Source organism: Phalacrocorax carbo, chromosome 2, assembly GCF_963921805.1.
Source record: "Phalacrocorax carbo chromosome 2, bPhaCar2.1, whole genome shotgun sequence".
NCBI lineage: Eukaryota > Metazoa > Chordata > Aves > Suliformes > Phalacrocoracidae > Phalacrocorax > Phalacrocorax carbo.
In genome coordinates this window covers 116,437,508-116,449,374 of record NC_087514.1, presented here as the reverse complement: position 1 = coordinate 116,449,374, position 11,867 = coordinate 116,437,508, and the positions used below count along the sequence as shown (strand labels likewise).

Below are 11,867 nucleotides of genomic sequence, written 5' to 3'. Positions count from 1 at the left end.
CTTCCAACTCTGCCTTCTCCAGCCTGTTAAAAGGTAAAATGCTCCCAAACCTCGGTAACACTGCCTGCCTCTCTGTGTGCGTGCGTGCATGTGTGCATGCGCGCGTTACTTTCTTTCACTACTATGACAGCACATGCTCCTCCAAAGCTATTCACAGCATTAGAAATACAACTCCTCCCTCCAGTGCCCCGTGTGTGCGTGCGTGGCTCGGGCTTTCTGCTTCAGCTCACTCCCCTCTGATCGCGGGGCTGGCGGTCACGACTCTGCTCCACACCTCCGGGCTTCACACGGAGGGGAGGAGGATTGGGGAAAACACAGAAGCAGGCACACAACTGACCTACAGAGCCATCGATAACTTATTTCCCTCGCAGCAGAATTGCATAGGGGAGGGGAGGAAGGAAGGAGGGAGAGGAGAAAGAGGGGGAGGAGAAGGGAAAAAGGAAAATCCAGAGGATTCTAGTCTTGCAAATGTAAAGAAACCGAGCAGTCGGAGTTCATTTGCTCTAGAAGAGCAGAGAAGAAAGAGGATATTAAATGAAAAAAGGCAAGAAAGGTCTGTAGCTTTTTTCCTGATAGTAGCAGTGGTTTAGAGGTAAAATGATTCCTCCAAGCAGCACGGCTGAAGTCAGCGTGGATAGTGTGGAGAAAGAGAATGAAGTGGAGAGCACAGAGCAGCCCCCCTCTCCAGCATCAACTACCAGCCAGGAATCAAAGGTACTCAGAGAATGAGATTTTTTTTTTCTCTTTCTTTGTTTTGAAGAGAGGTATGTTGCTTTGATTTTTATTTGGAGCCCTGTGTCAGGATCAGCAGTAGAATGCTATGAGCCACCTCTGATTGCGGTGCCTGCTCTGACACTCCTACTTCTGAATTCTCCCTGTCACCTGGGCAGCTCAGGAGTCTGAACTGGGAAAATACCTGCCTTTTGAGATGTTTGGGCTTGGGGATTTTTGCTTTATTTTCTTCTCCTCATTACAGTAAGGGCCTGGGGGAGTGGTGGGGCTCAGGGAGGGGATCAATGCCAGTAGTTGTTAGCTATTTTCACATCGAGCATGAGATCACTTAAGGGGTTTTCTTCATGGTTGGAAAGATTGATTTTTCTCACAGATTCAAAGAAGAGAATTTTTCCTGGGGGCTTGGGGTGTTTCACCTGCCTCACCTTCTCTGGCAGACCCATCAGTGAACTTTCAATGTTTAACGAGCCAGCAGTTGAAACAGCATGTAAGTGACAGTTTTGGCACAATAATCCTTATGCACACCACCCAGAAAAGGATCTCTTTTTCCCACAGCCTTTTATTTATTAGTTTTTAAATGTTTTTCAATTTACCTGACTGAAAAGCAACTTCCAGCTCAAGTGGCACGGCCTCTGAATTTTTAAGTGATTTGTATAAGAAAAGTTTTTCTGCCTGCCATGTGTTACTTGGAAGATAAAGAGGTAAAGGGAGAAAAGTAGTAACCTTACATAATGAATGTTCTTTGCAGCTTACCTGGGTAATGTGCTTGTACTGATCCTCTGTTACTTACTTATGATTGATAACATGATAGCACCTGACAGATCTTCCTGTGAACTTCATAGTGATGTTATGTGCTTGGTAAATATGTAAAAATAGGGAGGTCCTTGTCTCTAGGAGCTTACAGCTGGGTAGAGCCTTAGGAGGTACTGTATGAGCAAAACAGCTTGACAGGGAAGGTTTGTGCTGGCCTGAGTTTAAAGGCAGTGGCTGCCTGGGTCTAACGTAGGAAGACTGCTATGTTATTCTGCAGTTACAGCTAGGTTTCTGGAGAGTGAGTTGAAATCATCTGTCTGTGTGGGTAGACTTCTGACGTGGGCTTTGGGAATTTTTTTTTATTAGAAGTTATACTCCAAGGAAGAGAGCTAAGGTATTCCCTATGTAAAACAGCCTCTTCAAAAGAAAAGAGATCTCCCAGCAACAATAGCATACACTATTCACACTATTCACTATACACATTCAGCACTACTGGGACACTGCTACAGTCTTCATGGTTAATGGGAAATGAAAAGTAAATGGGTTATTGGTTTAACCCCAGGCCTTAAAGGTATCCATTTGACTGGTACCTAAATCTCCCCTGAGACCACTTCTCTGGAATTGCTGAATTGTTATTTGGCCAGTGGGAGGCTCAGCCCCCTAGTGAGGTCCTAAAGCTAACTGGAGCCTTCACTGCACTGCCAGCACCAGCTCCTCTGTGTGCTGGGCTGTGCACAGGGCCTGGAGGTCTGTGTGTTCCCACTTATGGTCCTCACTCAGTGCCAGGCAAGAGGTTATGGAGCAAAAGGTGCTGCTCACATGGTCAGGCACCTCATTGCAATGGTGCTTGAGGGACTTTCCCACTGGGTCATGGAGTGCTGTGCCCAAGACAAACTGACCAGCATGAATCCTGAACTGAGAGAAAGTGAAGTGCTGCATGTCGGCTTACAAGAATGACAACAGGAATTAGGCACATCTGACCACTGAACAAATAGACTACAGACTGGTTTATAATCACATATTATCATCAATTTTTCCAGTCTTGTGAGCATTTTAAGAGACACACTGGAACAGGCAAAAGCTATGACTGTGCACTTGATGCCGTTACTTGCATACAGATATTTTTAGTAAATATATAATCTCTGTACTTACATTTTAGAGCTGTAAATATGATCAGAAAGCTTGCTGTATTCTCATTTCAGTAGATGGAGTCAAAAGAACCTTCTGATCACTGGGGTAATGGGATAAGCTTTCTTTTTCTGGTCCTAGTAAACAGCAGGATGGGGAAATTCTCAGTGATTTCACAGATGTTGTTTGTGCTGTTTTTTTATTCTAAGAGAATTGATGTACTTCAAAAGCTAATGACTTTGACAAAGGCATTAGCCAGTGCATGCCAAGGGCCTGTGTGCAAGCTTTTATCCCATGGTGTCCCCTGCTGAGGGAGCTCTCCTGTCATTCACAGAGAGCTCAGCTTTCTTCAGGTACTCTCTGTTGCATAGGTTAACAAGTTCATGTCTGCTGCAGTTACCGCAGAAGAGTTTGTGCAGCATCTAATTACCCCACAATGACTTGTTTCTGTGGCAAAACACTATTATGACTCCAAATATAGGAACAGAAACAACATGGATAATAGCAGCTTTCCAAATGCATTTGAAAACATTTCAGCAGAAAAACAATTTTGAAAAACTAATGTAGAACTAAAGTAGCAAGCTTGCTTCCAGTCCTGTGCAATTGTAGGCAACTGTGGCACATAGCCCCTTGTAGTACCAAAGCCCAGAAACTGTTTTATCTAGCACATTCCTGACTGTACTTAGAAAATGACACAGAGGAGATATTGCAATCCCTGACTAGCCTGAATTTGAGAGGCAGAACTTCAGGCTACTACCAAGTAGATGAAATTTGGAAGAATGACTCTCGTGTTAGTCACACACCCCTGCCCCAGGAAAGCAACTCGCTCTTTAATGAATGCTAAAGCCTCCCACCACGTTTTCCTATGGATTAGGAAGGTGAGCACACTAGGATGCTGAAAGCTTAAAGACTAGTGTCTCGTGCATGTCGTCTTAATCATGAACACCTGAACACCTGGACTTATACAACTGCTTAGAATGTCAAAATTTAAATACGCTTTCAATTCACTGCATTTCCTGGGCCCTAAAAGCAAACCCATTTATGTGTTCTAAGTACGTTTGCCTTGTGGCATAGTATATATATTGCTGTATAACGTGACTGTGTCTTTTGGATTATGTGTCCTCAAGTACTTTACACATAGCACCTCCAGTGTACTGTCTCATTAAAATAACTACAAATATGTAGCAAACATGCTGTAACTGGGTCATCTTGTAGCACTATATATACTGCTACTCTGCTAAAAACCCTAGAGCTTGACTGGTGGTTAATAAAGTTGCAAAACTAATAATTAATTTATTACATTAATTTATTGGCTCTTGATATAATTTACTTCACACCTAAGTATGACTTGAGTAGATACTTAAAGGACCTATTTGGGTCCTTCACATCTGGCTTCCAAGAAGACAAGAAGACAAATGACCAGTTTGCCAAAGACTTTTGTAGATCTACAACTCAGCAAGGGAGGAAGTCAGTTAATGAATCCTAGGGAGAAATTTCTTCCTAGTGGTAGCCATTAAAGACACACTGGAGACTTGTACAACCACTAACTGAGCAATATAAGCAGAAATCTAGTGGCAGTAATCAGAGATCATATTTCTGATGTCTCTTATATGAAGGTACTGTGGAATTTAGTAAAGAAAACTAAAATTTGAGGGAATATATTTCTAAAGAAAAGATTCCTACACCTGGCAATATTTCTTTATGTTTTGGCATAGTTGGCACTTAACTCTGTTAGCTTTATCCTTCTTATATTTAACTGACGTTTCTATATGAAGAAGAAAGAGCCCACCTGTTGATTTAGGTGTGAGTCAAGTCATTATCACTTTATTGTGAATAATGGCTGGGGTTTTTCACAGACAATATGTACATCTTAGAAAATTCCCATACCATTTTTAAGTTTTAGGGGGGCCTGAGCACCTATGATGTTTGAGCTGGTACCAGCAGGGTTGGTCAGCACTGGTCATCTTAAAGCTATTAGTGTTTTACTTCAAGTATGTTAGACATCTTTCAGGTTCTCTCATACACCCCAGAAGGGGTACCAAGTCCTTCCTCTGCCATTGCAGGCAATCTGTCATGTAAAACTCACTTATTTATAGATATCGGTGGACATCTGTGAAGACCAAATGCTTTTTTTTACAGCTTTTCCTATTGCCATCTACTTTTTATAAAGCCCTGCCACAATTGTTATGTACTGCCGTCAGACATCTTTGGTGTGATAGCTTCAAAATTTTCCTCTGAACCACAAATACATGACCTTACTCTCAGACCAGTTGTTAAGTTGAATAGCTGAAAAAAAAAAGGGGGGAAAAAAACCCCAAACTAAAATTCCAAATAAAGATGGCACTTGGACTATGTATTTCACAAAACAAATTAGTCTGTCTCAGCCTGACACTGCCATACATTGAGTATCCATTGGTCAGTATTCAGGGAAATGCAGACCATTAACTTCAAATTCAGGTGTGGCAATTCAGATGTAACACAATTGTTCAAACACTCGCTAACCTGACCTGTAGTATGTAAAATGGAAGTTGTGAAAAGTAGCAAACTAAGAAAAGGATTAAGCATTGAAATTGAAGATGTAGCCTTCATTTATCTATATCCCCACATCGGCCAAGAAGATTGAACTTACTTTCCCGTGTCCTGCTGGTCCAATAGAACAATATTGCTTATGTGATGTTTCAAAACCAGGTGTTAATATTAGATACGGAACTAACATAAACAGCTTGAAACTCTCTGCATTTTAAGAGGATTGTATGGGATTTAAATCATGTAGGATTTGTTCTATGCTGTTAAGCAGAGATCTTCTCCACTTAAAAAGTTAATACTTTATGAGGCTCCATAGATGGTTACTCATCAATTAATATTTTAAAAGGGCAGGGAGTATGGTGTACAGTTAGAGTTTCACCCTCCACACCAGTGATAAATATCCAGTATGTAAACTACTGCTGTAGTCTTCAAAGGAATACCAAACAGCTTTAAAAAAATCCTGTGAAAGGGGGAGAAGAAACGGTTCTCTTCCTTAATCTTACCTCCATGCCTCTGCTTACAATGGTGAGTATATACTGTGAAGGTAAGGCTAAGAAAAAAAATGAGCTTAAGCATTTTAGTGTGTTTTGATGAAACAAAGCAGATTATGTACAGAAAGATTTCATTAAGAGCAGGAAAGAAAAACTCTACCCTATTAATAATTTCTTGAGTAGACTTGTTCTTGTATTTACACTTATTTTGACTTTTCTCTCTTTCTTACTCTTTTTCTAATTAAAACACTCTGGTATTGTTTTTGCTTTGATATATATATGCCAGATCAGTTCCTAGGTACATTTTGTTATCTAAGGCAAAATAGAAACGTGATCAGGTCATTTTCTTCTATCCACACTTTTGACATTGCCAGAATGAAGAAAATGTCTATTCCCTTTCAACAGCTAAAGATGACTTGACTGAAATCCAGAGTGGTAAAAAAATAGACTTACTAAAAAGTGCAAATTTTCACTGGATAAAAACAAGTTGTTTTTAAAGCTGGAAGACATTCCACTCCTACCTTCTCAGTCTCTTATGCTGTATTCTCTTTCATAAAGTAATCCTGTTGAATTCAGGTCTTACAGCTGCTTTTAAAAGACTCTCCCAGAACCTGGATGCTCTAATGTCTAAGGGGTGCCCTCTGCTCCGCGCTTCTTTCTAATTCCAGTCCAAGTTTATTTCTGGCCAGCTTGTATGGCATTGTAATTTCAATAATGTTGCTTTAGCTTAAACATATCTTTTCTGTTCTTTGTGCAAATTTCCATCATGAAGGATAGACTTTTATATCTTTCCCAGCCTTTTATTTTCTATACTAAACAAGCCAGGTTGACATAAGATAAACTCTCTATTCTTCATCTCATTCTAGTAGCAGATCCATGTACCTGTTCCAGTTTTGAATAATCTTTCTTGAAAAAGAGTGACTGAATTTGTGCATGGTATTCTACATGAAATATTGTACAGTATCACTAATGCTTCATTAACATTCCCATAAACCGTGCTTCTGATGTTTGTGTCTCCTAATCATCCCTTGGTGAACCAGAGGTCACTGTTCTGTTTCTCTGTGATTTCCAGTGGATCCAGGATAGATTTTTCTGTCCTCATGTAGAGTGGTTTGGGTCAGGTCTCAGGCGCACAGGCTTGCATTTCCACAGATGAACTTCGTCGCATTTCCATAACTCCATCCCTCAAGCCTCAGGCTTCCTCAGTTTTGACAATACCTCCAATCTCATGTCAGAGGAAAATAGCACCATGACATGCCTAATCTTTGCATCAAATCCAGTAATAAAAATACAGAGAACAAGACTAACCCTAATACTAGGTCAGTGTTGTTCTTTGAAGAACTCCACCAATGACTTTCCTTCAGCCTAGTACTTCTCCTTTCAACAGTAATCATCTCCCATTGAACTTTCCTCAAAATTTCTTTACTACTTCCATTCTTTTCAATCTTAGCATATATATTCCCTTTTGGTAGCATACTCAATAATTTTAATGAAATCCAAACAGACAGAATCTACCTTTGACCTAAAACATTTTCTTTGTCTCAAAAATTGTTCATCTTACAACCGGTCTAGGAGGATCTACCTTTTTTTCCTACCTTTTTTTTTTTTTTCATTTTTGTCAAGCACTATTGATCTACAAATCTCTATTTGCTGAGGTCATTTTTTCTGCTTCTTGAAACAGACTTCTATTTTACTTTGTATCATATCTGGCTTGATAAAGCTTGTTAAGAAAACTTGTTCCTAGACTTCCAAAGTAAAATTTTGTAACATAGATTAACTGGTTTCTTTTATCCCTTTCACCTCAGCAGGCACATTGAACTGATTTTTTAATGTAATACCATCCATTTCTGCAACCTCTTTCCTATTATTCCTATTATTTTGCCCCAGGATGATTGTTCTGGGAAGAAAGATGAAGTGTTTGTTAAGGTCTGAGCGAGCCTTTTATCCCAGCCTTACTGTGCCACAGCCTGTTTCTTCTTTTGCTTTCCCTAGCCTGAATCAATCCATTGACTTTTCCTTAAATATCTTTTTCAAGGACTCACTCAGCTTTTCTTGACAATTAACATGCTTACACCTAAGGAACTCTGCTTGAAATCTGCAGTTTTACTTGCACACTGTTTTTTTTTCCTCTTTTTCTTTCTCTTGTTCCCCTCCTCACCACTCTTTGTTTATTCCAGATTTCCTATTTGAGATGACTGGTTTCTTGCAGTTTGCCAGGGGCACACATTCACGTAATCTTTTTATTTCTTTTTGTTTCGTATTCCAGGTGACATTAACAGATTTACTTTGAAGAAATTCTAGGCCTCAAACACTTCCAAGCACATGCAGGTATCTGACTGTTTCTGATCAGTCGTCTTTATCGATGAAGCATGTCTCTAACCTGATACCTCAAGGCTAGCAAAGGCCAAGACTTTTCTGCAACCCGTGGTCCTCTGGATTCATCAGCACTCAGTGCTTGCTGAGAGCCAACATGCATTAGCAGATGCAGTGACATGTTTACACAGCTGTGCTGCTTTCCAGACCACTGCTAAGTCCTTCATATCTTCAGACAGACACTAGATTGGATCCTTCTGTGTCACACTCCAGAGTGTGATGTGGTCTAAAATATATCCCTAAGGAGCTGAGAGTGCTGAAGGCTTTTAATTTCTTCAAGGGAACTTAGAACATCAAAGGCTATCCTCTTGAAATCCAAAACTTGGCTTAAAGGTTCATTTTTCCTTTACACTTTATGTAATTTAAATGGAAGTAAATCATAACCACCTGATAGAAAACTATAATTCCTTGTATGATGAGCATTTCTCCTATTGTCTACCTGAGCCATTGCACTTGATAGGTAGAAGATTGCATATTTGATAAATTTTGTGCTCATGTTTGTCAGGCAAAGGACTAATCTTCCAGAATGTTCTTAACACAGTATTCATTCCTGCACTTCCAGTTACACCAGGCAAATGGTCATTCAATGTTAAATGAGCATTTGCCTTTTCCAGGCAAATGAATGTCTATATTCTAGCTGAAGCAGAAGCAAACTTTGCGTGTTCAATAGCAAAGAGGACCATATGTGAAAATGAGAAATTCATGTGTGAATGACTGAAATAACTTGCCCATGTTTTCCTTTGACATATGCCTCTGCTTGAGGAAACTCCCTTGATTCAGTAGAGCAACCGATACAATATATGCTCTTTGACAGGGAATTCAAACCAGGAACCCTGCAAAACATATTTACAATGGATGTCTAAAAATCAGACTCCTTGTGTCTTTGGCATCAGCAGTTAAAGATGATAAAAGGCTTGCATAAATTCTTATTTAGTTAAAAAAGTGAGTCTCACATCTGTAGTTTTGCCTAAATGTGCTAGATGCTCACAGAAGTTTTCCCATTGACAGGTCAGAATTTCTTAGCTGACCTGTTTTAACTGATGAGAGTAGTTTGCTGAGCACCGTCAACTGGAGATGTTACAGTTTAGGGGTTGCAGTGCTGAAACTTAGAAACACCATAGCATGAATAATTGTGAGAGAGACGAGTTTCCAACCCGCAGGAGGCTACAAGTTCGATATGGAATTTCAGAGAGGCTCCTTCAGGCGAGTAACAGTTACAACTTGAATGCTTTTCTTTTCTGTAGACATAATATGCTCCATTTCTGAGAGCCATTTAAAAGTTTTATTAAAATGCCACACATGCACTGCTTTATTAACAAAGATCGTTTTAGCAGCCTAGTGTTCTGAATAGAAAAGCAAAATGCAGCTGACCTATAGTAACTGATGATTAGATTTAATTCAGAAAGGAGCAAAATACTATAAACTAGTATTCATAAAGCTATTAAAATCAGCATTTATAATATTTTTTTTCTTAGCTTACTCATCAGAGAAACACAAAGAAATGTATGTTATGGAGGCATAGCTCAGGTGAGAGAGCAAAGTCAACCTGACAGGTTGTTATAGCAAATACTCTTGAATATTATCTTAGAAACATACTTGTATCTCCATTACCCCAATATTTAACTTCGTTTTGCTTTTTACAGAAATTGCTCCTGCACAGTAAAGGGAGGCATCAGCTTTTGTTGGCCAAGAGTCAGATTTCTGGCATGACGCATACAAGTCACCTCCTCAGACATCGCATGTATAGGTGTACTATTCATTATTGATTTGCCAGTGTTTTCCCTGCCATTTTAAATGTTGTGGTAGCAATTCTCAAAACCAAAATGTCTTGGGGTTGGACTGAGAGGCTGAAAACCTTGACCCAGCCTCACTTGCTTTTGTGCATACACAGGGTAAGAAATGGCCTTGGACTGGGCATCTCTGTCCTCACAAGTAATCAAAATATACTAGGCAAAATTCAACATGGTAAACTTGGCAGAGCACCACAGACTTCTGTGCAGTTAAACTGAGGATCCAGTTGTTAAGACATTCAGGTCTATATGTGTTTTTAAAATGCACCTAAGTGAAGTTATCAACCAGTATCAATCAGCTCAAGGATCTGGCATATGCAAATTTTGTTGTACCTCTTAGCGTACCTATTTATGTTAGTTATAAGTGCATGTAGCTCATTGCTCTCTTATGTTCACACATCCTTTTTTAATTCAAGTTAATCTAATTAAGGAATTACAAATAAACGTAAGGTGACTTGTAATGATTTGCCAGACATTTCTGGTAATGAACATTCCAGTGAAATGTGTGGTTGTCAAGTGCTTTTCTTTTTTTGTATTTTTTTTACATCAAAACTTCCATTTTTGAGGAAATGTACTGTTTTCTTGGTTGTGTAAACTTTTGTCAGGAAGCTTTCCCTGGTCGGAGGTGAAATTTCCAGGCAAAAGAGGAGAAAATTAATCCTAGGTTAATTCATCCTAGGTGTGGTTACAGTCACACCTGTAATTAGGGACCAGCTTTAGGCAGTTAAGTTAGTAGTTCAGTCTTCCTGCGTTATATATGGAACACAGACCAAAATTGTTTTATCAAAGGTAATTTAGAGGAAAAGCCTACCTTATGTGCTCTAAATTAGCCTCTCTGAGGGGAAATCTTTTTCCATTAACCATAGCAGGCAGCTACAGCTGAATCGAAAGCTTGAATTTAAGTAGGGTGAACACCACTGTGAGACTGTCAGAACGAGGTCTTGAACCTTGCCTACAAAAACTAGTCAGTCGTCTGTTCTCCTGGCAGGTTAGTCTGTCTGACTTTCCCCTCTTCTGCCCACAGTGCTCTCAAAGAGCACTTTTGAAAGGTTGCAGTTGTTTTTTAGGTCAATGTGGAACAGAATCATTCAAAGTTTGAAAATTTTTGCTAAGTGGAACTGCTGTTTTCCAGCCAGTCGTATAATGGAAAGTTATGAACCTATGACAAAAAGAGAGAAAAATGTGAGCCTATCCAGGCTTCAAAATGTGAAGCGCTGTTATTAAACTGTAGCCACAAGATGAATCATGTACCAGTTTCATGAAGTATGGGCACACAGGAGTCTTTGGCAGGTTCACGGCAGTTAGATCTATCTCCTGTAGTTAGTCGTAATGACAAATGGACTTCATCCTCCTGGCTGTTAAAGATCCAGGCAAACAGTTAACTCTCTTGCTAGCTCACCCACTTGCGCTCTGCCTTTCAATGTTCCTTTGCTTCATCTCTGTTCCTGTTCTCACCCAAATGCTTTAATCCAAGACCAGGTGCTCATACAATGAGCCAATGCAAGGGCTATCTTTACAGGAAAAAATACCAGGTTTCCAAGCTTAGCCAAGTTTAAAGATTCCTGTTAAGGAAATGGATAGTGGTTCTTCTGTTAGGGGAAGGGAACTTTTATAAACACTGTGTGGATGCTGGTGCTCACACCAATAAGTGCACTTAGAAAAAAGCAAACCCTACAGTTCGTGCTTTCCCTTTCACCTATACCCAAGCTGTGCTTACTTTATTCACAAAGAAATGCTTTAAGTTGCATTTTAGTTTCCTTACATTGTCTGGGATTACTCAGTCTGTTCCTTGCATGTGGATGCCTCTTTATCTCTTGATGTAACCTCATGTTTTCTTTATATGTATATGCAGGAAACTATACATAAATTTAAAACTTAGGCAATGAGGTAATAGAAAACATTCCTTATGCTGAAGAAAGGAAGCCCTCTTCTTAGTCTTTCCTGTCTTCATCTCCTCCTTTCTGGGTAGGTAGTTGAAGACCAATGCAACTCGGGAGATCCCTTTTCAACCGCACTGCCAGTGGAGGGCTTTCAAGCTCCTGCCTCCACAGCACTGTAGGTTCATGCAGACTTC

At 39.8% G+C, this 11,867-nt stretch overlaps 1 protein-coding gene across 1 annotated transcript in view; it reads left to right on the top strand.

Moving 5' to 3' along the window:
- The first annotated feature begins 245 nt into the window (after positions 1-245).
- Positions 246-11,867, top strand: part of STAC (SH3 and cysteine rich domain) — a 75,434-nt gene continuing 63,812 nt past the window's right edge. The window contains exon 1 of the mRNA XM_064443970.1: positions 246-714. Coding sequence (XP_064300040.1) covers positions 598-714 — 117 coding nt within the window. The 5' untranslated portion in view covers positions 246-597. The remainder of the gene's footprint in view (positions 715-11,867) is intronic.